The sequence below is a fragment of the Phalacrocorax carbo genome, chromosome 1, assembly GCF_963921805.1.
Source record: "Phalacrocorax carbo chromosome 1, bPhaCar2.1, whole genome shotgun sequence".
Taxonomy (NCBI): Eukaryota; Metazoa; Chordata; class Aves; order Suliformes; family Phalacrocoracidae; genus Phalacrocorax; species Phalacrocorax carbo.
The window spans coordinates 151,616,021-151,641,589 of NC_087513.1; the positions used below are offsets into that span (position 1 = coordinate 151,616,021).

Consider the following 25,569-nt stretch of genomic DNA (forward strand, 5'->3'; position numbering starts at 1 on the left):
CCCCCTTCTCCGCCCGCGAACGTGCAGCACGCCCTAGCGCACGAGGCTTATCGCTGAAGCACGCCCTCGGCCCCGCCCATCGCCGTTCCCCAATGGGCCACCGGCGCAAAGCCACGCCTCCCCGGGCGCCGCTGTGGGCGGGGAAAAGACGCGGCGGCAGCTATCGCGGGTGAGGGCGGGGAAGTGGCGGGAGGAGCGTCACGTGACTTGCCGGGCCGCCCGCACCGCCCCTCGGGCGTGTCCCCGTACCTCCCCGGGTACCGGAAGTGCGGCGGCAGTTGGTGGAAGCGCTGTACCGACTGCCGGAAGCGCTGCGGCTCGAGGGTGGGCTTGCGATGGGGCCGGTGGGGGCGAGGGGCGGAAGGGCCGCTGGGAACCTGCCGGGAGCGCGGGGGAAGGGGCGGGTGTCGCCGTCTGTGCGCAGCCGCCGCTGCGCTCCCGCCTCCGGTACGGCTGCCCTCCGGTTTTGGCACCCACAGGCTTATAGGGCCCTCCGTGGTTCCTCGGGGTGAAGGGGAGGGAGGCGGGCCTACAGGAGGTTCTCTGCCGTTACTGGCCTCTTACACTGCCGTTCGTTTTGCAGAATGTGATACAGCTGCCTCTCGCTTGGGACACCTCCCTCTCCTTGCATTTCGATGGCGCACATCACCATAAATCAGTATTTGCAGCAAGTAAGCAGGATGTTTTGTGTTTGGGGTTTTTTTTTATTTGTGTGCACATTTGTGGAATGTGCAGATGCATTTTACTTTGTTGGAAGTGTTTTGGCTTGTCTAAGAAATAAATCACCATAAAACATGTGATGCAGTACAAAATATACTACTGAAGTTTGTATTAAGTAATGCTGGCTGTGTGCCAAGGATGTATACCTGGAATTCCTGAAAAGTGTGATCATTACTGTTATAATGGATAGTGAAGTAATTTATCCAAGAAGTAACGTGGTGGGATTGTGTGTGTGTGCAGTAAAAAATGCAGCTGAGGGATTCAATAAATACAGGGATTTAAGAAGTACAAAAATGCAGAGGTGCAGTGTGTGGCACAGAGGATGGAGAGGCAGGAGCAGGGCCACAAGGATACTAGCTGGACTGAACTTTCAGTGTCAGGCTCTTAGTGTGACCACTCTTACTGCTTTTTTTCTGAACCATCATGTTTTCAGCGTTATTGTCCAACTCAGTTAAGATCAGTCAAGGCAACCGAGTGAAGGGCACAAAAGGAGAGTCATTGTTCAGTTTTTAGTCCCAAAAATGAAGTGGCTGAGATCTCCTGGGACAGTGATCTGCTCTGAAAAGTCAGGATCTTCTCCAGTTGGCAGTCTTCATGATCCACTGTCTCTACCCTCTATATCGTATACACTGCGTGCATTTAAACTTTGTGTTTTCAAAAGTTTATGCACACCCCTCACCAATACCTTGTCTCGTATGAAAAAAACCATTTCGCTCAATTTCAAACTCAGACACTTTACTGATGGAATGGACACTCGCTAGGTGAGGATGGAAATCCAAAGCAACGGGTAAAGAAGTGACAGCAGGATGCATAACGCTTAAAAATGAAGACAGGAAGATTAAACATGTAGCTATCATTCCAAAGGCAATGTCTGATATTAGACTAGCCTCTGTATAGAATACTTTTGAAACCTGTTAAGACTCTTAATGTTATATTCTGTGGGAGAACAGTTTGACTCTGCTTCCTGCTAGAGAACTTCTCATAAAATATAGTCTGAGCAGCTTATTGTGACATCAAGTTGGAAGTTTCTTCAGCTGTAGAAGTAGTTTTAGATGTAACTTCTTAAGAGTTCCTTTGCCACTGCTTGTGCTTTATTTGTCATATTTTTGTGTTCTGATAGGAAAAAAAATACAATAGTTTTGCTGTATGGAAAGCCCACACCAAATGGGAAAACTCATAGACTAAAATAGCGAGGGAAGATCACCTGCTTAAACTCTTGAAGAGATTGGTGGGTTTGTTTTTCAAGTAGAGGAGAGCTAATTTTATGTTTCAGAAGTAGTTTTTCTTATTAAATGTTAAATTGATATGAAATATATTTGTGAGTCGTGATTCATTACATATGAATGCCGGCTCCAGCATTACAAATAATAATACTCAAAGACTGTTTATGCCTTCATATATATGGTTGATGTCCATAAGCCCAACTGAAATTTTAAAAAGCTTAACAAAACCTATTTCACAACTGCTGTTTTATAATGCTAAGCCCGTGTAAGTTGTTTGGCGATTCTCTGGTTTCCTTGTATCCTACAAATAAGGAAAAAACCACAATAGTGTTCACCTCACCTTCTCCCTGATGTCTTTTTGAAAAACAGGTGTACTGAAAATACAATACTGATTCATTTGGTTTTAAACCTTTAAAAACTCATGTTTGGGTTGGTATTGATGTGAATGAACAGCGGTAACAAGGTGGCTTTTGTAGTCATGTAAAATATGTTGTAAGGCTGTGGCTGGGTTTTATTTATTTTATTTATTTATGTAATGTGGCTGTTTTCTTTGGTAGGTACAAGAAGCTATTGATAGCAGAGATGGACAATTTTGTGCAGAACTGGTATCCTTTAAACATCCACATGTTGCAAACCCAAGGCTACAGGTGAGAACCTGGTTTTGACCTTTCTGTTGTTTTGCTTTCAGTTTTCCTAGCTGTCTGTATGGGTTCCTTTCCGTTGGAGATGAACCTCAGAAATCTCTTTCACAGGCCAGAGCAGGATCCCCTTGTAGGTTTGTTTCCTTTTTCTTCTTACAAGGATATTATGTATTTCCATTTTTATTCCTGGATGGCTTTTTGTGTTCTGCTTTGAATTTTTTTCTGGACAGATAGAGTCCTGAAAGTCCCTTCTGGCCAGGTCTACATTAGTTAGTAATGTGGCACAGTGGACATGACTATAAAGAGAAAACCGGTGGGTAACAAGGGTCCCGTGTTTGTACTATATACATATTGGATACTTTTATTAAAATCTAGCTCTATTCAGGTTCTGGAGACAGAATGCACACCAGCAATTCATTACACTGGATGTGATTATTAATATAACTTCAGGTTCTGATAGATAGCAAAGGCACGTATGCATAGAACAGCCATGACAAAATAGCCACATGGTGTTCTGTTTCTGATGCATCGAGTGGTCCTCTAATATCTCATTGATTTATTCTGTACTTAGCTTCCATCTCCAGAGGAGAAGTGTCAACAAGTTTTGGAACCACCATATGATGAAATGTTTGCAGCCCACTTAAGGTAAAGATGGACCAGGAATGTAAAGTCAGTTGTGGGGCATCCAGCAGGGATGGGGAAGGGTATCCTTAAGTTTACTCAGTTACTTTAAAAAGCTTACATTGGAAAACTTGGTATTTTTTACTCTTATAAATAATGTTAGAACTGCAGGAAATAAAGACCTCCTCTTTTCCTCCCCACGTAAAGTTTGCTTTGTGTACCTGGCAGTCATCTGCATATAGCCATTGTCACAGCGTTGGTTTCAGTGCTTGCTATTTCCTTTCCTCTGCATTTATTAGCTACACAAGAATTTAGAGTGAAATAAGGGCAATAAATATTTTTAAAAGGGAATTTTAGTCATAGAACTACTCCTAAGACAGCTTTAGGACCCAAGTAATTCTGCAAGGCTTTTATTTTAAAAAAAATTTCCACATTAACAGAGTCTTTAGCTAATTTTTAACAGTCTTGAGGTTTTTTTTAATCTGTGCTAAGTTGGTGACAGTTTCAATAAGCATTAGCATATTACAGTTGATACTTTATGTATTACACAAACAGATCCCTGTTCTCAGATCATTCTACAATTATCAGGTTTAGTGCTGTGTTAAAGTACTGGTGCCATTTTGTTAGTTAGGAACATTTCTAATCATATTTCTGTGTCCCTTTTAAATAAACTGTAAAGTTCTATGCCTATTAAAAGGCAAAAAGAAATATTTGTGTTACATATACGATATTTTCTGATGCACCAACGCACTTTTTTTGTTGACAGGTGTACTTATGCTGTTGGAAACCATGACTTTATAGAAGCATACAAATGCCAAACTGTTATCGTCCAATATCCTTTTCCATAAACCTTGTATATTGTTTTCAGATTAACCCTATGTCTTCTTGTAGAACAAGTTATCTTTCCCCCTTTTAATAGAATGTGGTCTGCTTCCAAATGCACTTCAGCTCTTTAGGTTCTTAATCAAGGAAATCCAGATACACTCTTCAACTTTCTTTAGGACTACAGAAATCTGTCACTTGGCTCTCAATCAGTTAATTTCTCACAGAGTGTAGGAGACCCTCAAATCATTAATATACATCCCAGTTTGTTCTTGATTGTAGGGGAAGATACTGATAAAGAAAGCCGCTATCTTATCTCTAACCGTCCACAGTCACTGCCACACCAAGGAGTGCGTGGCTGTGCTCGCGTTTTTCTCTACTGCATCTTTGCATCCTGACTCCTCACCTACTTGCTGCTTTGTTGGTTTCTGCCCTTTCATGTAGTGATATGTGGTACCATACAACTGCTGATTTTATATCTGTGCTTCATTTAGTAGCATTTTAAATTCTCCTAAATGCAATACATCTTTCCTGAGAGCGTTTCAGGCACATAAAGAAGAAAACTGGTGAGTACATCACAGAGAGCTGCTAGAACCTAGACTCTAATCTTTCACTATCATAATACTATAGTAGTCAAACTATCCCCAGCGATACTTAAACACAGCCTAATTGTTTTCACTACCTGTTTGAGTTGAGATCCGAAAGTGTGAAAACTAAACATCTAAGCTTAATTACGTAGAATGGTCCATAAGTGAACATGTGTACAATTTGTTCAGGTTGAGATGATATTTTATTAAAGCCACTGTAAAAAAAGTTTCTGAATTAATTCTTCCTCAAGTGCAGTATTTCTGAAATGCTGAGATCTTGAAGACCTTTCCTTTTTAAAAGTGCATCCTTCTTTAAATAAATCACAGAATCATGGAATCCCAGGTTGGAAGGGACCTCAGGGATCATCTAGTCCAACCTTTCTGGGGAAAACACATTAATGTATAGGAAGAGCATATTAATGTATACTTTTCTAGTTTTATGACCAACTAGGAAAAAAACACCTTGTTTCTCATGTCTTATTGCATGATTTGCACATACTAAATATACTGTGTTTTACTTTTCCAGGGCTTTACCTATTATGTATGCTGTAGCCCTCGATCTCCGCATTTTTGCTAATAATGTAAGTAGGTCTGATTAATAGTCTCATTACTTTTATCTGTTAGGAGTTTCCACAATGGAAATATTTTAGACTTTATGACATAGCCTGACTTTGCTCAGTACTGTTTAACTCCTTGTTCGGGATTTTGTTGAAACACTGAATTCATCCAGTCCTATTGAAAAACCAGGTTGCTCAGTCTGCCCACCTCCCATGTATGGCTTGATCTAGAGAGGTTCTGAGGACCTGCACCCAACACAGCAGTTGCTTGGAGCATATGAAGTGATTAAGTATTGTCTTTATAGAGTAGCATGGAGGCACAACTCTCTACTTCCATGTGTTATCCTTGTGATTTGGTGGAGTCTTTATAAGGGTAGAGTTACCCCAAACAACTGAGCTAATCTGACCACTTATATCTGAAGCGGGAAGTTTCTGCCTCCTTTCCCTTCTTCCAGCTGCGTATACTGCTTTTGATGCTCATTGGAGCCCTTGCTGAGCCCACGTGCATGCTGACAAGCAAAATAAAATTAAAAAAAAACCAAACAAACAAAAAAAACAACCCAAAACCCAAACCAATTTACGTTACGTTTCTCAGGCTAGTGAATTGAAGTAGCTTGTGTAGGGATCTAATGAGAACTGCTAGGCCAAGGTAAGTGGCAGGATTGTGATCTTGCTCCTAGTCACTTTACCTGAAGAGGTGAGGCTAGAGTTCAAGTTAGGTTAGAGTTTGACAATGTCCAGTATTTTTTCAGTGTTTATCCCCTTAGCACTTTCTTCTGCGCACTCACCCGCAAAACCCACGTTCAGTGCGCTTACACAGAGAATATATTGTGTGTGTGTGCCTGCTCTATAACAAGTCTCAATTCTTAGTCTGAATGAAGCAAATTCATATATTTGAGATGCAAGAGAAAGGGGAAAGTGGGATCAGTCATGTTGGAAGTGTTTGAACTCTGTCTTCTAACCTTAGTATGTTCAAAGGATGCAGATACAGGGAATACTTCTGCACCAAATAATGCAATTCCATTTCTTTTCCCTACGTTTCAGCTAGTGAGAATGCAAACATTATAACAAAACTTTTTAGAAACCACATAGTGAACAGCCATTCGTTATTTGCCCCCCTGTTCTTCTTTGTTGTTTAAGTTCTGCATTAATCAGTGCCTGAACCTTTCCCATGTGTTGGCAACTCCTTTTTTTTTTTTTTCACTTGCTGCTGTAACATATGTTTTCTATTTCTTCTGAAAATCCCAGGTCCTAGCAGCGTGTGTTACTACTACAAAATGTTGAATATGGTTTAGAAATAAAATCTAGCCCTCGTGGCCCTGGAGAGAAGCTTTATTATAAATTCTAAAACTCAAACTCCATAACTGGGGAATCATTTTAGTTTGCTTTTGTTCAAAAGACTTTTTTTTGCCAGACTCTCTGTCCTTGAAAACTTGAGTTGAAGTGTTAATCCTCCAATTCAACTCTCTGATGATCCTGAATTTAGGTTTCTGACATCTGCATTAAGCTTAGTGATGCTAAAGGTAATAGCGGTCAGTGCTGTTTTCAGAGGACTGTCCTCCTGTGCATTAGGTTTGGTACATGTTCAGGAGCCTCTCCGAGTGTTTTCTTTTATTCTGTGAGCTTGACTACGTATTAGATCTGGGGCGTAGCAGGCATGACAAATACATTGCTGTAAGATTTTATAAAATGCTGTATTAAGGAACTAAACTGTTTACAACGCAGTGAACCAGGATGTAGAATTACACGCTGTTTCTTGCTGTGTAATGATAGGCAGATCAACAGTTAGTGAAGAAAGGAAAAAGCAAAGTTGGCGACATGTTGGAAAAAGCAGCAGAACTGCTGATGAGCTGTTTTCGAGTCTGTGCCAGTGACACGTAAGTGAAAGATAGTCTATAGAACTTGCACTATTAAATTGTTAAGAATTTAATGAACTTTACATAGTAAGATTTTTCCACTTAATAAGACCATATCTGGGTAAGAAAGAACACTTCTGAGGCTTGTTTCCTCTCTTATAGTCTGTTCTCTCTTGACTATTAACTACAGCTGGAGAGGCCTCCCTTCAGGATTAACATTCCTAGCAGATGTTGGGAGGGACTGATTATGTCCCTGTTTGTCAGGAAAGATCATTAACGCTTTTGTGCCCTGTTCAGTTGTGAAGTTTGCTTCATCATGGATGGTTAGATGGAAAAGAGGTGACTCTTTGGTTTCCAGTCTTAGCAATTTTAACACTTCTGTAGTGGAGAAATGCTTTTTTTCTTTTTTGTTCTATCTTTCTTTCACCTTGAATATTATAACCAACTGCTGTGATAGTCCTTGTGTTACCTGCAGACTGGAGTGAGGACCCGCTGCACATGAGTAATATTTTGTATGACATCTTTTCATTATGTTGAGAAGAAATGTTGCAGAGCTGTTTAAAATTTAAGATGGGAGCACGTGTTCTGTTTTGACAGGGCTGGTATGGCTTAACAGGAACTTGGCCTTGGCTTTTATTTTCAGACACCTATTTTTACCCTAAAAATCAATAAAATATATATGGAGGGAATTTCGCATAAGGGCAAAGTCATTATTTTCTTACAATGTTCAGTACTAGTAGGTTTTTATCTTTTTTCTTACGACAGTCGAGCAGGCATTGAAGATTCCAAAAAGTGGGGCATGTTGTTTCTTGTGAATCAGCTGTTTAAAATTTATTTTAAGGTAGGGTTCAAGTCAGGTAAGATGTGTTTTTGTATTTCATATCCTAAGTCATACCCACCCTTTTATATATGATATTATGTATCTACGCTCTCTGAGTAAAATGCAATTGATTTTTGGTTTTTTAACAGATCAACAAGCTCCATCTATGTAAGCCCTTAATTAGAGCAATTGACAGCTCAAATCTGAAGGATGAATATAGTATGGCACAGCGAGTTACATACAGATATTATGTTGGACGCAAAGCCATGTTTGACAGTGACTTCAAGCAAGGTACTGAGTGCCAGTAAGACAGATGTAGTCTTGCTGCTTGGTGTGAAGTCTGGCTGATGTCGTGTCTGTGTGTGACTCAAAATGTCTGTTAAAGGTACAGTCGTGTTTGCATTGATCAAAGGAAAAGTCATGCTGAAACATCCAAGGCCCACAGGCTAAGTCAGATCAGAGATGAGATTACATGACATTTATAATTGTGGTATATGCCCAGTTTTAAAATATTTGCATCAGTGAAGTTCTCTGTAGTCTTATGCATTGTGTGCATGCGTAATAAAATGTATGAGCATCCAAAAGAAAAGGCTTGTAAAAGGTTTCACAAAGGAGGCCTTGTGACTGTGTTGCTCTCTTCAAGTTGCTGTATGCCATGTAGGAAATCTTCAGCAAACTACATGGTAGAACTAGTTTCTCAGTGCACTGATTTTGGAAGATGTAGAAACCGCCTTTCTGAGATTTCTCACTCACTAATAGAAATGCTGCTAGAGCTAAGGTGTACAACTTTCATCACTAACCTAAGCCCCTGACCAAAATCTATTCTGGAGCTGGTTGTCTCACTCTAAACGATGTCTTCTGCCTGTCAGGCTTGTCATCTTTCTCTCTTGGTGAAAACTGATGAGAGATTTTCATGTTGCCATGCTGTGTGATCTCACTGGCACGCTTCTGCAGCTCAGCAGATGTGTGCACTGCATGCAGCTTACATCCTCGGAAGGATGTAGCTAATCTGTGAATTTAGAAAATAGAGTTCTGTTTCATCAGCACTTCTTGAGATTCTCCCCTCCTGTAACAGCAGCACAATAATATCACTGAAATGAGCTGAAAATCCAATATTGCTTTTAGCTGTTACCTCTGATATCTAGACCTTACCAAGTTTTCTTTGACTTTCTGAAGGAGGACTTGATTTTTCCGGTAGTACTTTGTATTTTGTGGGGATCTCCAATAATTCTTACAGCATTTTTCTTAATGCGTTTTGTTTGGTGTGATTCTCTTTTATATAATTTCAAATAACATGTTCAAGCTACAGATGGACATTGAGCACTGAATTTGGGTTACAGCTTTAATCCATTTTTGTTGTTGACTCACGTTACCAGCACTTTTATTTGTATCTGCAGCTGAAGAGTATCTGTCATTTGCCTTTGAGCACTGTCACCGCTCAAGCCAGAAGAACAAAAGAATGATTTTGATTTACCTGCTGCCAGTAAAAATGTTGTTGGTGAGTAGATGTTACTCTTCTAAATAATTTTGGGGGGGCAGATGATCAAATGGATGCTCAGTATTGTTCTTGTTTTGTCCATATTGGAATTGGGAGGCTATCTGTGCCGGGCCTCCATAAGAGCCAGCATATGTGCACTTTGTTGTGTGAGGACAAAAAATGTTGAACTGTCATTTGTAGCAACACAGGAAAGGAGAAAGGGAGAAACAACCAAACAAAACCCCCACCCTTCTTTCCCCCTACCACCCCTCCTAAAGGTGCAACCTGAGGTTACTTCTGTAATAAAGATAACTTTGAGTTCTTTGGAGAAGCACTTAACAGTGTGACGTATCATGTAGCAGAGTGCTTGTCTGGTGATCAGCTGCACAGATGGGCCAGGGAATGTGGGGATTCACTAGCACAAATGTGTCTGCTGCTTTCACCTGGGAGGGGAAGGAGGATGTGCAAACAGATGGCTGAAGACTGTTGAGGGGGGTTGCCACAGGAGAGAAAGTATCCCGATCTTTGGGTTTTCTATTTGCACCTTGTACGTTTGCCCATTCAAGGCATGTCAGAAGGATCATGAAGTAGAGCATTTTGGTTTTGAACAAACCAGTGAAGACTGGTTACTATTTGATCATTTCAGTTTTCTATTACAAAAACTAAGTGCACCTCTGCTTCTTGTTCCTGTCCTTTCCTGTGTGCTGTGCTGGCATTTGTGTGTCCCTGAGTTAGCGGGATTATGCTAACAATTCAGTGTAACTGAGGGGACAAGAGCTAGATTTTATTTTCCTGTTCCTAGCCCTATTACCAAAATTTCCCATGGAGAATGTTATCATCGCCCACTTCTGTGAGTTGCCGTCTTTCATCTTTACCCCAACGTGTTTATGACCATCCTCCCTTTTCCATTCAGTGCTCCCTTTCCAATCCCTTGCAGTGTTAAGTGGGTAAAAGAAAAGCATAGTGGGTATGATAATTGGCTTCTGTTTTTCATTTTTTATTTATTGACTTTCTTACTGGCTGTTTTCAGATCAGTCAATGGTAGGGTTGATAAAGGAAAACTAACAGTCTTCCTAAAAACTTTGTCCCGGTCTTGACTGGGTGCCTTAAACTGGTGGGTCTGTTAGTGCCTAGAATTACTGTGGCTTTTGTGGAGCAGTTCTAGTGTACAAGAGGCACTAAAGAAACTAGATAAAGGTCATTGTTTTTACACTTGCTTTTTTTAATCAGAGCCAAAACATTAACACCAACCTTAAACTGTACTAAAATAGCTTAGGTGGTTTTTTTTATTCCTAGCAGCTCTCAGTAACCATGCAACTGAGTTCTGCTCTCAGCTAATCCTCCAACCAGGAGAGGAGTTACCAACAGCATAGCATGATGATAACTAAATTTAAAATCTGACCCAAGTCAGTGTGCAATCTGATCTCTGCTGTGCAGGGGGGAAAAAAACAAGTTTCTTCTTGATAGTTCAGGTGGTTCAGTCTTACCTGATCTAGCAATGAGAATTAATTTTCTTTCTTTAAACTTAATCCTTCTCTCTTTTTTGTTTTGTTTCGGTTTTTGAGAGGACATTTTTGTTTCTGCATGGAGGCATAGGAATAAAAAAATCCGGTGCAGGCTGAGCTCGCACTTGACAGTGCCGAAGCGCTGCTTGTATTATTAGTAATGCTTGGGATTCCTGCGGTTCTTCTGTTTGCATATTAGATCATACAGTCATGACACAAAATCTGGATCTGTCTAGGCCTCCTGTCACAGGATCTTGATTCTGCAAGTTTGGTAACTGTTCACCTACATTAAGAAATATTAAGACACTTCCTAAACCATGAGAAATACGTAGTTATTGTGAGTTGAGCTACAAGGTGTTTGGCAGGTGCAAGGGGGTTGTCTTACAAAGAGTTTTATTCAATTCTTGTTCTGTAGCCCCCCCCCCCCCAAAAAAAAAAAAAAGTGGGTAAACATTTGTCTTTTTCTCTTAACAAATCTTTTTATAGCTTACTAGATTACATTTAAAATGCATGTGACTTTATCCTGGAAAACTTGGAAACTGTTTATTTTTCAGGGCCATATGCCAACAGTTCAGCTCTTAAAAAAGTATGACCTTATGCAGTTTGCTGAAGTAACAAAGGCTGTGAGGTAGGATTATTATCTTACTGCATTGTGTGTTAGTTCAAAAAGTATTCTGCAAAAGGTGTTTATCTGGGATGATTGAGGGAGGCAGGGGAGGGATATTCCTACCAAGTCAGACAATTTCTTTTCATTTCTTCATCCTGGTAGTGAAGGCAATCTTCTCCTACTGAACGACGCTCTGACAAAGCATGAGACCTTCTTTATTCGATGTGGAATCTTTCTTATCCTTGAGAAGCTGAAAATCATCACGTACAGAAATCTCTTTAAGAAAGTGTAAGCATAACAAAAACTACATTTTTGCAAAAGCAGATTTAATATGGTTTCACCTAGGGCTGAGATAGAAACGTATATGCTGCTTAGCTCGCTCTGAGAGTGCTGAATTCCTGTTAAAGTGAATTGACTGTAGAAAAGCCAGTTTTCTAAGAACCAGAATTTTTAAGTGTTTGTTTCTCAATAACATTTTTTTCTGTTGTTTCTTTCAGATATTTACTACTCAAAACCCATCAGCTATCTCTAGACGCCTTTCTGTTTGCCCTGAAATTCATGCAAGTAGATGACGTTGATATTGATGAAGTCCAGTGCATTTTAGCTAACCTTATATATATGGTATGTGCTGGCCACTTGTTGTTTGGTCCTTCCAGGCTTCAGACAGTGCAAAAATATTAGGTAGAGAGTAAAAGTTTATTACAAAAAATGTATCAGTACTCCCAGGTTTTCTTGTGTTAAAAAAAGTTGATTTACTTGTGCCCCAACTGAAATGTTTTTATTTGCCCTGAGGACTTCCTCTAGTTCCTGCCTCTTTTGCAGGATTCACTTAAAACTGAAGTTGAATTTTACATTACAGATCCAGTAATGACATTTCTATATATGCATAAATACTGATTTAAAAATACAAAAATTATAACTGGGACCAAAAGGGATTTGTTCTTCTGCATGTGAAGTAGGAGACTCTTGACATTCTAACATCAGAAAAAATTAAAACCAGATTTCTTTGGGTTTGTTTCACATTTTATCTTTTACTCTAAATAGATCTCAACTACTCATGAACAGATAAAGGCTTGAAATCAAGAGATTTCTAATAAATCGGAGGTTTTGGAGCAGCATTTAAGTGTCAGCAAGAAAATGAACCACTTCGCTGTTTCTAAACCAGATTATTTGTTGTGGTATTGGGAATAACAGTGGGATGAGATGTCTAGAAGATTTCTTTGTGTTACAACACTACATGTCTGAACAGGAAGTACTGTGTCGTTTAGTTTATTAGGTTTGGAATAGTGACTAATTAAAATCCTCAATTTAAAGTGAGCAAGAGTAAATTTAGAAAAACTTCCGTAGAGCTCTGTCTCTTCAAGGAAACAGGCAGACCAGTAGGGGGCCCTGGCAGCAGGCTCTCCGTCTGACAGCGCCGTCGTTACGGTTCCAACTTTCTGCTTGCTCTGTGAGTTGACCCACTTCCATAAATCAGATCCTTAGAGCTACTAAGTACCGTGGTGCAGTGGTGGTTGAGTGTACACATACAGCTTTGCTTGAAGTAGTCTGAAGACAGCTGAGGTTATAGGTGTTGCGTAACCAGCTTCCAGTACTAACAGTGTCTTTTCCTCCTTCTGCCAGGGTCACATTAAAGGCTATATATCTCATCAGCATCAGAAGCTTGTGGTCAGTAAGCAGAACCCATTTCCTCCGCTGTCAACAGTGTGTTGAGTATTGCATCTTATCCATGCAAGTACTTTTCAGATCCTCAGCTTGCCCAGTGGAGCTGCTCCTAATTGCCCTGAGAACATTGTAAATGACCTGGCTTATGTCCAGGACTGGAATACCAGGAACTGTTTGTGGCTCCTTTCCCAGAATGACCAAGGCTGCCAGTGTTACGAAGCGCGTTGGAATGAAATGCTAACTTTTCAATGATAGTTTCCACAGGCTTTCTAGCTCATTCAAAGTATTTCATGAGGAAATAAAGCGAAGCATTCCAAATTCCTTCCAAATTACTTAAAACTTTTATGGAGTACTCTGTGTTACTATTTCTGCATTTATCTTTCAGAGCGGAGAAGTAGCATCCTTTGTTACTTGTGTTAATCCATTCTTCAGAGTGGAAATGATGGTTTCTTTCATGGTTTCCATTTTCTTTAAGTCTCTTCAATAATCTTGCTGGTATTAAATACTCTCTGCAAGCCTTCTCTAAGGAGTAGAGAAGTGCTTGACACTAAAAGCTTTACTGTGTCAGTGGTACTTACAGGTTGAAGTAAATGTGGGATTTTTGTCTGTAGGTTACCACAAATGGGTTTGCGTTTTTTTATTCTGGTAATACTTTGTTTCATTTTTGTTGTGATGAAAAAAAGCTTATCTAACTATCCATACTCTGTTTTACTCAGCTTCTGGGGAAAACATTGCCACTGGATCCATTATTTTAGGTGTTACTACCTTGGGGGTTTTACCGTTTGGGAGTGGTACGATGTACCTTTGTCCATAGTGATGGGATGGTGCTTTTGGGGGTTTTAAATTATTTTTAAAGGAAATAAAACATTTTTCTTCCCTCTTTGAGAGTTGGGTTTTATTTTACCCACTAACTGACATGGACATGATTCATAAGGTAAAACATGGGTACTGTGTATGAACAGATGCATTTTTTTAGGGTCATGAGAGTGTCAGGTCCTACATCAATATAGGCATTTAAAGGCTTGGAGCTCTCGTGGTCTTCGTAAGAAATAAGAATATGAATTTGCTGAATCAAACCCCAGGGTAACAAGAATTAAAAAGACTTGCTGCTTTCTAGCAACGTTTAAAATCACAGAAAAAACATCAACGCTTCTTGAGTTTTAGGATGAACAGTTCTAGGAAACTTAAAGTTCAGTCAGTTTTTAGTAAATTAACTAGGTTTATCGCATCATGACTTTCACAGTAGTGTCTGTCAACAGAAGAAGGAAAGACAAATGGGCTTTTCTGTATGAATCGGAGTTATGTATGTATCATTGTTGCAAGTTTCCTTGCTGCAAATCGTGATAGAGTCAAATGGGTGTACTGGCTGCATCCAAATGTTTCCTCGCAGTGATTGGTAGGGGTTTAGTGCTGGAGGGTTGGTTGTGTTTCTGTCTTACTTCATTTTTTGTTTAAACCATATCATATACCTTGCGGTTTTGGTGAATAGGATTGTTTCCCAGTCAGTGTCTTCTAGTGGCCAAGATCCCAGGATACCAGTCAGAAACCAAGTGCCCTTATACTCAGTAGCTAAAAAGCTTCCTCCAGCCAGTCGTTTGTCTACGGCTTCCTGGAGGTGTCCACAGAACTGCCTGTTCGTGAGGCTTATGTTGAGTGTTTGTTTGCAGTCCTCAGCAGGAAGGTATGAAACTTGCAACTCATCGCCTTGAAGTTCATCACCTTCCATTCTCCAGCCACTGACTGTGCCAGCCAATTTTGGAATTAAAATGTGTTCTGCAAAGTCTCTTTCGGGGACACATACAGGAAGCTGGTGGCTGTTGCACTCGACATGCTCTTGGAGTCGTAGTAATGCAATGTTGTTCTCACCAGTGTCTTCATCATACCGGATGTGTATGTGTTTCTCATTAACTTGCATTATCTTCTCCGTTCCGCTGGTTCCATTATGCCCTGTGAAGCAATGACATTTTACTGCTGTTAAGAATAATGTATTGGAGACCTGAAAACTGCACGCAAACTGACGATGGCTGCCTAGTCATGCTAAGAAATACAGGCAGTAGAAAAATTAAAGGAGCTTTTTCTTAAAACAGCTGTAGTAAAGGCAAACTAGGAACGGTGTCTTGGCAGCTTAAAAATGCAGTGTAGAATCATGCATAATTTCAGAGGGAAGGACAAATACCCAACAAGAGAAGTAGATTTTGGCATGAAACTATTTTTTCCTTGCTGGGCAGGGGGAAGCTGTCCCCAAATCTACCTGGTTTAGCTTATCTCTAGGTGCTGAGTTGTGAATTGCATTTGAGAAGTAGTTGTCTCTCTGCTTGCCTAGTAGAAGGGTGTGGGACAGCTGTAGTTCTAGCTCAAGATATTTAATTGAGATGCTTAAATGAGATGACAGCAGATTTGTTTCCTTTAACAATATTTTTATGCAGCAGAAATTTTAGTAAGATTTTTTTAAACTTAGCTTGTCAATAATAAATAATAATAAAATATGCTACAACAAGAGAAAACGTGTATGAGCACCTACCAGCACCAACCCTGATTCCAAAGTGGCTGTGCAGAAGGGCGCACTCTGCTGTAGTCAATACAAAATTACTTTTTAGCAGCACTCCGCCACAGAAGCCCTTCCCTTCTGAGTTTAGCAGCAGGACCTAAGAAAATGCAAAAAGATGATAACTAGCACTGGCCGTGTGAGGTTCAGTGATAGGTTTCACGAACTGCTAGAAATACCTGCCAAGGGAATTGCTTGTCATGTTTCTTCCTGGTTTCACTTATCAGATTATCGCTGTCTTGCAGTCTCCCACATGCGCACTGATCTAGCAAATGAATTAAAAAAAAAAAGAAAACCTCATGCTGTATCATTTCAAGATAACTAACACCTGCAAATACCTTATTACTTCTGCCTTGGCTTTGGGGTTTGTTTTTGCACCGAGAAAAAGGACAGTATCTCAGCTGGTGAGAATTAGAATAATCAGCTTGGCATCTGTAGTCTAATAGCGATGACGGTGAACATTTTGTGTCATTGCGTTAGGCTTGTGGTGACAAGATTTCATTGTGTCTGTAATGAAGTGAGGCTTCCTCTCCAGCCAACCATCACCACAGCTTGCTTCCTCATCTTTGTATTCTGTATCTGAATTGGCCAAGTCTCCGATAGCTGTGGTCCAGTTAGGACAAGGTAATCCTGGGTTTTCTTTGTTAAAGCCATCACTCTAGAGATGCGCATGCCTTTGTGTTCTGGTTCAGAGAGCAAGTGTGCTTTTCAAGTGGATCCCCCAGTTATCTGCATTTATCACACTTTCTGTTCACCTTGAGGCATTGTTTTGGGTCACACAAACTGGATTCTGTTCAGGTGAAGCTAAACCCAAAAACACCATCCAGGAGTGTGCTTAATGTACTCCCATAGCTAACGGGTGCTTAGTCTACAGGACCAAAGTAAAGCCCACCTGAAATGTGTATTGAGTGTGGACATCAAGCCTTCATCACCAAAGTGTGGCTCTACAGCTCAACTCCTGTTTGGCTGCCCTACTTGCTGATATATAGAAAGGCCTAAGTACACTACTGTGTTTTTAGTAGACCTAGTTTATAAGGGGATGAGATTGAATAAGACAGCTAGTATGAGACTGAAAAAATGAAGAGGGCTACTGCTTCAAACAATTAACATGGCAGCAAACGTTGCCCTTCATTTATCCACACCATCAGGTGCCTGATCGGAATCAACTGAACCTCACTCCCAAACAGGCAGGTCTTCACTGGGGTTACTCTTCACCAAGCATAGGAGTAGAAAACCCGGCCCAGTGAGTGATATATAGGATGATGCAAGTCCTCTCTGCAGACCTGCGTTTAAATGTTCAGATCAAATATTGCTTCTTTTTCCATGGCTCTGTCGTCTTGGGTGGTGGTCCCTAGATTCCTCCTTTTTCTACCCAGTTTGGAAGGTCAGAAATACTCTTATCGCTCGAGCCTCCAGACAGGCTGATTGCACCTGGACATCAGATGAAGGTCTGCCCAGCCCAGCACTGAGCACGTGCCCACTGTACTTCCATGCTTACACCTACCTAATGCGATGCACTGTTTTTCATCCTTCCCAAGCTTGTAGCCATCAGCACAGGAGCAACGGTAGGAATCGCTTCCTGGGTAACAGAAGTGGTGACATCCTTCTTTTGCATGGTGGCGACATTCATTTTTAGCTAAACAGAACAAGCAGAAGAAAAGCATTGGGAACAGTTCAGCTGGAGTTTTCTTGCATAGCTTGAGTCCTTTTTACTGAGCATTTTATGTTTACTCACTTTATGTGGAGGTGGGTAGGGACTCTGTCCTGGTAGTATTTCCCCCACATTGGTGTTGCCTTTGTTAAGCAGAAATTGGAGACAGCTGAGCCTGCAGCTTCCACAGACTGGTTGCAAACTGTGCTCACCCAGCATCTCCCTGCACCAGACTGCACCTCTGAGTTTTGGGGAGCATTAGTAGCCAAGGGTCAAACTAGGCCTTTCATGTGAACCCACAGAAGGATGCCATGGGTTTTCTTTCTGCTCTTTTAAATGAAACACTCTCTGCACTGGGGGTGGCAGCTGTGCTCCCCAAGAAGCTGGCCTGTCTCTGTCCAGTCACACCCCTTGTACAGAAAATGACCCTGCCTTGCCGCAGCCAGGGCGTCTCCTACCCCAGGAGACCTCTGAACCAGCAGAAACACTGATGTAAGGGCTGGAAAGTGGAACCTGGCAGATGTAAAAATATAGGATCCAGCCCAGGGTGGTTTATGTGCCAGAAAGCATCCGTTTTGCTTTATGCCTTTTACACTTCCACTGAAAAGGGTTTGTTTTCTGGAGTCCCTCTGTCCTGAGAGACAGACTAGTGGGCGCATGTGGCCTTGAAGGCTCTGGGGTGGCTGGAAAGCCACTGGTTCTTTAGGCCATGCTGCTGCCTGGAACTGCAGCAGGACAAGAAGCCAGGGGAGCCTGGGTGACAGTGGGAACCATAGAATCATAGAACGGTTTGGGTTGGAAGGGACCCATAGAGGTCGCCTAGTCCAAGCCCCCTGCAGTGAGCAGGGACATCTTCAGCTAGACCAGGTTGCTCAGAGCCCCGTCCAGCCTGACCTTGAATGTTTCCAGGGATGGGGCATCTACCGCCTCTCTGGGCAACCTGTGCCAGTGTTTCACCACCCTCATTGTAAAACTTTTCTTCCTTATATCCCATCTAAATCTACCCTCCTTTAGTTTAAAACCATTACCCCTTGTCCTGTCACAACAGGCCTTGCTAAAGAGATTGCCCACATTCTTCCTATAGTCCCCCTTTAAGTACCGAAAGGCCACAATAAGGTCTCCCCACAGCCTTCCCTTCTCCAGGCTGAACAACCCCAACTCCCTCAGCCTGTCCTTGTAGGAGAGGTGCTCCAGCCCTCAGATAATTTTTGTGGCCTCCTCTGGACCGGCTCCAACAGCTCCATGTCCTTCTTGTGCTGAGGGCTCCAGAGCTGGACACAGCACTCCAGGTGGGGTCTCACCAGAACAGAGGGTCAGAACCACCTCCCTCGACCTGCTGGCTGCGCTGCTTTTCATGCAGCCCAGGATACAGTTGGCTTTCTGGGCTGCAAGCGCACGTTGCTGGCTTGAAGGAAGGGCTGCCTTTGGAGTCCACCCATGAGCCCTTTTGCTGCATCCCCAGACAAGGGAGGCTCAGCGGGAAGAGGCAGCCTTCATACCCTCAGGATACCATAACATTTCAGTAGCCAGGTGGCACAAATCACCCCTGCTCTGCTGAGAACTGTGTACTTTAATCTAAAAACTGATAACCAGCTGTAATGAGAGAGCTGTGTATGGCTTCCTGGGGATAGGATAGACAGGGCTTCTCAGAAGAGGGGGCGATGCCTTACCGAAAGCACAGTTCTCTCCCTCGTAGCCCTCAGCACAGGTGCAGGTGTAGCCTCGAATGCTGTCCTGGCACACGCCGTTGTGCTGGCAGGGGCTCGACGAGCACCTCCTGCCGCCTGCAGAAATGCCGCAAGAGAGGGACAAGTCACCACCGCTGCTGACCCGAATTACACAGCCCCCTTCCCAGCATGCGAGCCGCTCGGAGAAGCCTTGCAAAATGCAGATTGGAAGGAAATGGGCTACATCCCACCAAAATGCAGTTTTCTTTTTAAAGAAGACTTTCTTTAAATTTCTTAATTCTTGTTACCTAGTTTAAGAAATCTAATTTCTTGAAATCTTAAAATTACTCATGAGTAATTTTATCCCAAGACTCTGCTTCTGGAGGTGCTGCCGCAGCCCCTGGCAAGGAGGCCAGGAGGTGCTCAGAGGCAGAGCCTGCTTCTGGAGGACAGATGTTCTGCTTCAGGGAAAAGCACTGACTTACAGGTCATGTGCTCGTTACAAACATCATATGAGATTGGTGTTTTAGGTCTCCCATGTTAGGCTGTTATGCATATGGATAAAAAAAAAAAGATTATATGGATATATGGATAAAAAAACTGGCATCAAAATTATACAGTGAGCAACATGAAACTAGGAGGAAATCTGCCTTTTACACATCTGTACAATAATACAGCAGCTTGGACACTATCAAGCTTAGTCTTTCTGATGAACCAAACATTGAAACCAGACGATACCTCACTACAGGTGAAGCACCAGGCAGAGCTGCCAGTTTCCCTTTAAACTGCCCGCTGGAAATGTTCCAAACCAGTTTGGAAATTTCTCCAAATAGCTGCTTACTGTAGACATGAGCGATCAGAGAGCAAGCCAGAAAAGCCTAACCCAGGATGTGTTCTCCAATTTTTCTAAAATTTAAAATTTAATTAGAGAGGCTAACTTCAGTCAGTGGGCTGCCATAATTTATATCAGGGATGGAAAGGTGAAAACTCTGCGTAGTACTGGGGAAAAAACCCAACCACCATCTGCTCAGGCTATGGGCACATGTATCTCTTAGCTTTAGCAGTACTAAAATACTGGCTTAAAGCATTCACCCTGCACCCCACCTGCAGTTAGCTGCCACCAGCACAATTTAGGTCTCCTGGGAGGGTTTTTGGGTGGGTTAGAGGGGGTCTCCTCAGCACAGCTGAGCAGGTAGAGTTGAGGACCTCTAGCATCAGTGGTGGGTAGCTGGAGCTAGGGAAGTGCTGCACCTACAGCCTGAAGTAAGTTAGATGGTTTCAAGCCTCTGAAATATATGCTCAAGTCTAGGTAAGGAAGTCTCAACAAGCGTCTAAGGTCAGATGAGGTTCTGTAAGACTAGGAAAAAAGCACCTAGCTTTATTAAAGGAGGAAAGAGACGATTCAAGGAATTACAGAGAAATCAGCATTATTTTTGTTACTAGAAAGCTACCGAAATGATTAAACTGTTTGTAAGTGCCCAGGAAAATAGAAGGTGGCAAGTAACAACCAACATGCATTTTTCAAGATCAAAAAAAATCCAAACCAATCACATCTAATTGTATTACAGAATAAAGGACCTAATGGGGAACCAGTGAACATCATAGAATAGAAATGTCTCAGATGACATTGTCATTAAGTGAGCGAGGAAAACACAGACTACTACAAAGCATGCACAAAACTGTTTTGAAAATTATATTTAAAGAGAGGTTATCAATAGCTAAGTTTATACTGTTAATAAAACAGTGTCAGGGACAAGTGTGACCTCTGGCCAAGTGCCCTGACAGCGTACATCCATGCTAGAGCAAGATGCCGCTACACCAGCTTTGACCTGAAAAGACCATGGTGGAGCAGTAGAGAACAGAGACAAAGGGTGAGCCAGCAGTTAGGTCGTGCACAACCTTTCTCCCCAGCCCTCTTTTATTCACAATGCAGATTTATCTACTGTACCCCGGAATATGGAAGGAAAGCAACACAGATACCAGAGGTCTAGAAAATGAGATTTTTGGAGGACAGGATGAAAAAGTGGGTTTGTTTAATGAGGAGGAAAGAAGCCATAGAGAGGCATGACAACACTCTTCAGAATGTTAGAAAAGCTATCACAGAGAAGGAAACACACACTACTGTTCTGTAGGAAGAAGGCAGGATGTAATAGCTTTTAAGTACAGTGAGGAAGCCACCCCTGAGGCCAAAGCCATTAATGCATCCTGATTGACGCTAAGCTTGTTTGGATGGACTGTCCTTAACCAGTTGCCCTTCTCTCTTCATAGACTGGAGAGGAAGCCTGCATGACATGCTTAGTACAAACATCCAATGACTGAAATCGGAAGTTAATCCCACTCTTACAGAAGTAATGAAAGGCCAGATATTTAGCATCATTCTTCGTAACATATCACTGATGGGATTCTTCTACGTAAAGGTTCCCCAGACTCAGTGTTTTAGCGGCTTCTGCAGAAAATTAATACTAACTGCTGGTTTTGCCACCACCTTATCCACTGTCTAAACCTAAGATTAGAAATGCATAAAAGCTATGTGAAAAACAAAAGACAACGTTAAGACGAGGCATGCAGAAAAGAGGCAGGGTCTAAGGCAGAGTCATAATAAGCTGGTGCCCCAGGCTCCTTGTTCAGGAGGCACCTAGGTACATCAACCCCTCAGGTTTTACAGATTCATTTTTTGGCTTGACAGCTGCCAAGGGATGATGCAGTGCCAGCTTCCAGAGTTTGCAGACAGCCCAGTAGCTTTTAACACCTATTTATCTCACTCAGATTTAAGTGCTAGGTCTGTATTTGGAAGGTTTTGCTAGTAAAGCTGTGCTGCTTTATAGTGTCAGCAAAGCAGATTTTCTCACGTCTCAGGCCGTTTCAGTACAGCCTTAAGTTCAGGAAAAGGAATAACTTATTTACTAGGATAACATCTACTCACCTTCAATTTTTATTTGCTTTGCAGCCTTAACTGTTTTTTCCAATTTATGACTTTTTTAATCCTTTCATATCAAGACTTTTCCTCCTGCTTTACTACAGACATGACAAACAGTGATTGGGTGTTTCTTGTAGAATAAACTGCTAGAAACTCTCAGAAAACCATAATTGGGCTGAATCTTAATGTTCATAGTGTGACACTGCTGTGAAGGAGAGAAATCAAGAGGCCACCTTACCGTAGTAGGCATCCCAAAACATTTTCTGGGAAAAAAAAACAGTGGGAAATTAGATTTTAATTCTCAAATAATATAATCTTCCATAAATATTTTGATAAAACAAAAACATTATATGAGAGAATATATGCTGTGGTTTAACATTTACATAGTTGCACAACTGCAAATTCTGCCCTGCCAGGAAAATTTGTATGAGGTGGGAGGGGAGTTCCATCCTGTTCATTTTATTGTTTCTTAAGAAGCTGTAAAGGAAAAGAAACACTTTGCAGGCAAGAGAGAAACAGCTGAATCCTTTAGCAATATGGCTTCCTGGAAAAACTGGCCATTGTCTCTCTCGCATGCAGTGGCCTGAGAAGTGACCCCATCCTGTCCCATCCCATCCCTGTTGTCCCCAGCAGGTGCTTCTGGAGGCAGAGGGGACAGCAGAGGGTGGACGTGCAGGTCACTAACATGGGTCACCACCTGTGTGTGTCCCACTTTTCCCTGGGCACTGCAGCTGGCTCTGTCACTGCTTTCCCTGAGGAGACGCCTCTCCCCACTCCCTGTACCTCCTCCTACCAGCTTTCCCCATAGCACTGGGGCTGCCCATGGGCAGCCCCATGGCTCTTCCCTCTGCTTTCCCTGCAAACACAGTCTCTGACCAGATTCCCATTAAAGAGTACAGCACCCGGCTGTACATGTCAGGAGGCGCCTCTTGTACGAAAGGATTTGCAATATTTTTCTATAGGTTCCATTACTTGCTGGTGTGTTGCTTCCCCCCATCCCAATGCCCCCTTGCCCCTCCTGGTCCCGAAGGGATGCTGAAGCTGTATTTCTCTGTGTGTGGTCGGGATGGGACAACAGCTATATGCTTCCACAACACAAGGTGCAGCACACATTTTCAGGAAGGGACTTCAAAAGTGTCAGAGCTGACCTCTGCATTTCCTTTTGGACCACAGAAGACAGCTGCTTGCTACCTGCTGAGGTGCAAAGCGCAAAGATTTTACATGGAGAGAAATCCAAACAAATGATGCAGACTGCAGGGCTGAATTTGATAGTAAAGGACCGAGGCAGTAATTTTTAATATGTATACAGGTAAACAAAATACTCACGAGCATTTCATCGTTTTCAAATACTTCTCTTGCTTCTTCATGCGTACATCTCTCTTCAAGGCATTCCCTTTCCAAGCTGCCTTGGAGGACCTCCTCCAAAAGTCGGGAACTGGCACGCCTCTGTCTCTTTATAACTTTGTTTGCATCATCAGCTGATATAAACACTGCAACGTTGTACAACAAAATGCTAACGTCAGTACTTAGATCAATTTCCTTATCTATTTTCACCAGTTTGTTAAAGTTCTTATTAAGCAGCCAGTTTTAATCATGAAGAGAAATCTTTTGGCTGATTTAGGGTTTCAGGCACATTAAGCTGACATACTGAAAGAACCCTGCTTTCTTAGGCCAAACTCAGCTGAGGAATCATGACTTTTTCCTTTTGGGGACAGCCTGACTTGCTCCCAAGCAGAGGGAATTTGAAGACCTTCCTGATGCATTTTTTTTCCCCTGCACCAGACATACAGAGCAGTGTTGCTGTGGCGTGGCCAGGGAAAGGGGAAAAGTATTATCATAAAGGCAGAGGCTGTTCTGAAAGACTGCGTGGGGCTTTCGGACTCATCAGCAGAAGTGAAAATAGTTCGTATTAATTTATGACGCTAGATCCGAACTGATGCCCTTCAGTCTTAGTTCACAGAGACTTTGTTGCTGAGAAGCAAAACCATGACATGGCTGAGTTCTGAATCAATTCTCTCTTAAGGAGAATAAATAAAAGCTAACCCTCAGCAATGCCCACAGTTACAAGGGCTATATTATATACCATCCTTTATGTGGAAGACACCATGATCTTTTTGATCTGAGTAAAGGAGAGGATCTGAGAAGGAGAGATCAAAGACATGAGAGTTATCAGATCTTAAAACTCCTCTTTGCAGTGATGCCCATAACAAAAATTGCTTGCCAGCCGGATGGCTGGTGCCATGCTGGAGCCTGTTGCCTTTGACATTTAGCAGTACGTGGCTCTGTGTGTCAGCATGCATTTGTCAGTTCTCCTCTGCTTGGAAAGTAAACCTGCTCAGGCAGGGACTAGGGTTGGTTTTTTTTTTATTTTATACAGTGGTTGGGGGCCCAGCACTGCTGGACACAAAGGTTGAAAAAATTAATAATATTAGAATTGGAAAAAGTGATGGCAATAACAAGATTATTCTGAAACTGCATACAAATGCATAGTTATGCTTTTGAAGGATATCTGATAAGCAACAGGCTTGCATGTGCTATTAAACAAGAAAAAAGAAAAAGCTTCATGATTGTGTTTTGCATTTTAAAGTGTTATCTGACCCCTCAGTGCACATTTGTGGTGCACAGTGGTTCCGATGCATCCAGCATAACTGGCAGTGCACATTTCTGCTGCTGCCAGGGGTGTTTTGGTCTTCTTAATTGGTCACCATCCTTTTCCTCCTTGCCCAGCTTCTCCTTAATATTGGCAAATCATGGGGGATTAATATAGAAACATAAATTTCTTCAAGCTATAACATGCATGCATCTCAGCCTCTTTCATAAGACTTATTTTTATTTCAGCAGCAACTAGAAATGTAAGACAAAATTCTCTGTAATACCTGGGTGCTCTTTAAGAATGATAAGAAAAGCCAAAATATCACACTGGTCTAAATGATAGTAATTCAAAATTACATTGCCTTAGTAACTTACCTCTGTTTTTACGTAGCTATATGAAAAAAAAAACAAACAACAAAACTCCCAACACCCGAACAAACAAAACCAACAACAACAAACCCCCCCATTCCCCCCAAAAGAACCCAAAACTAAACCCAAACAAAAAAAAAACAAACCAGGAGAAATGTAAGGAAAATAAGGAACAGTTTTCAGTGGTGTCACCCTGTGCTACAAATTACCACGATACAAGGTACAAAATTACTGGCGTGTTTAGAAGAGCAGTAGCACAAATCAGAATTAAAGCCACAACAAAACAAAGGCCATACCTGTCTGCTCTGTCTGAAGGAAAAGGGCAGAGAGAAGAAACAATATTGTCCAAGAGTACCTTGCCATTTTTACCCTCTGAGCCTAATGGTGGCCTGCCTGCATTCCTGCAGCTCTTGGGGGAAATGGCTACATGAGCGATGTTGACGTTTAAAGTCCAGCTGCTCATGAGAAAACAAAACCTCTAAGGGCAAAGCCTGGCCTTAATGTCAACACATGAAATGAAAAACTGGAAAAAAAAAACCCAAACAAAAAAATCCCCCAACAAACTGCTTAGTGGTGCAACAGTGCCCCTTCTCCAAGTGCACTGGCTGAAAGTAGAGCAGGTTTGCTAACTCTGCTGAAAATAGCTCCAAGATTTGGGTATTCCTCCCACCCCCTACCCCCTGCCTTCATTTACTGGGACACAAAATGTGTAGAGATGAACTGTATG

General features: G+C 41.9%; 2 protein-coding genes across 3 annotated transcripts; one reads left to right on the forward strand and one right to left on the reverse strand.

Moving 5' to 3' along the window:
• Positions 1-198: 198 nt before the first annotated feature.
• On the forward strand, positions 199-13,981 carry PCID2 (PCI domain containing 2). The gene is made up of 15 exons (XM_064440095.1): positions 199-324; positions 584-671; positions 2,501-2,590; positions 3,156-3,229; positions 3,972-4,037; positions 4,552-4,593; positions 5,141-5,195; positions 6,945-7,048; positions 7,793-7,868; positions 7,997-8,138; positions 9,245-9,345; positions 11,384-11,457; positions 11,599-11,724; positions 11,934-12,057; positions 13,060-13,981. The coding sequence occupies exons 2-15, from the start codon at positions 636-638 to the stop codon at positions 13,147-13,149; spliced, it is 1,200 nt and encodes a 399-aa protein (XP_064296165.1). The 5' UTR covers positions 199-324; positions 584-635; the 3' UTR covers positions 13,150-13,981.
• On the reverse strand, positions 12,690-25,287 carry PROZ (protein Z, vitamin K dependent plasma glycoprotein). Of its 2 annotated transcripts, none has more exons than XM_064440058.1 (8): positions 25,139-25,287; positions 23,208-23,371; positions 22,120-22,144; positions 18,968-19,081; positions 17,151-17,282; positions 15,826-15,911; positions 15,623-15,746; positions 12,690-15,048 (listed from the first exon to the last, which is right to left on the reverse strand). In XM_064440058.1, the coding sequence occupies exons 1-8, from the start codon at positions 25,203-25,205 to the stop codon at positions 14,537-14,539; spliced, it is 1,224 nt and encodes a 407-aa protein (XP_064296128.1). In that variant the 5' UTR covers positions 25,206-25,287; the 3' UTR covers positions 12,690-14,536. The 2 variants fall into 2 exon arrangements, with proteins under 2 accessions (XP_064296128.1, XP_064296135.1); XM_064440065.1 differs by having other exon boundaries at positions 25,198-25,281.
• Positions 25,288-25,569: the final 282 nt, after the last annotated feature.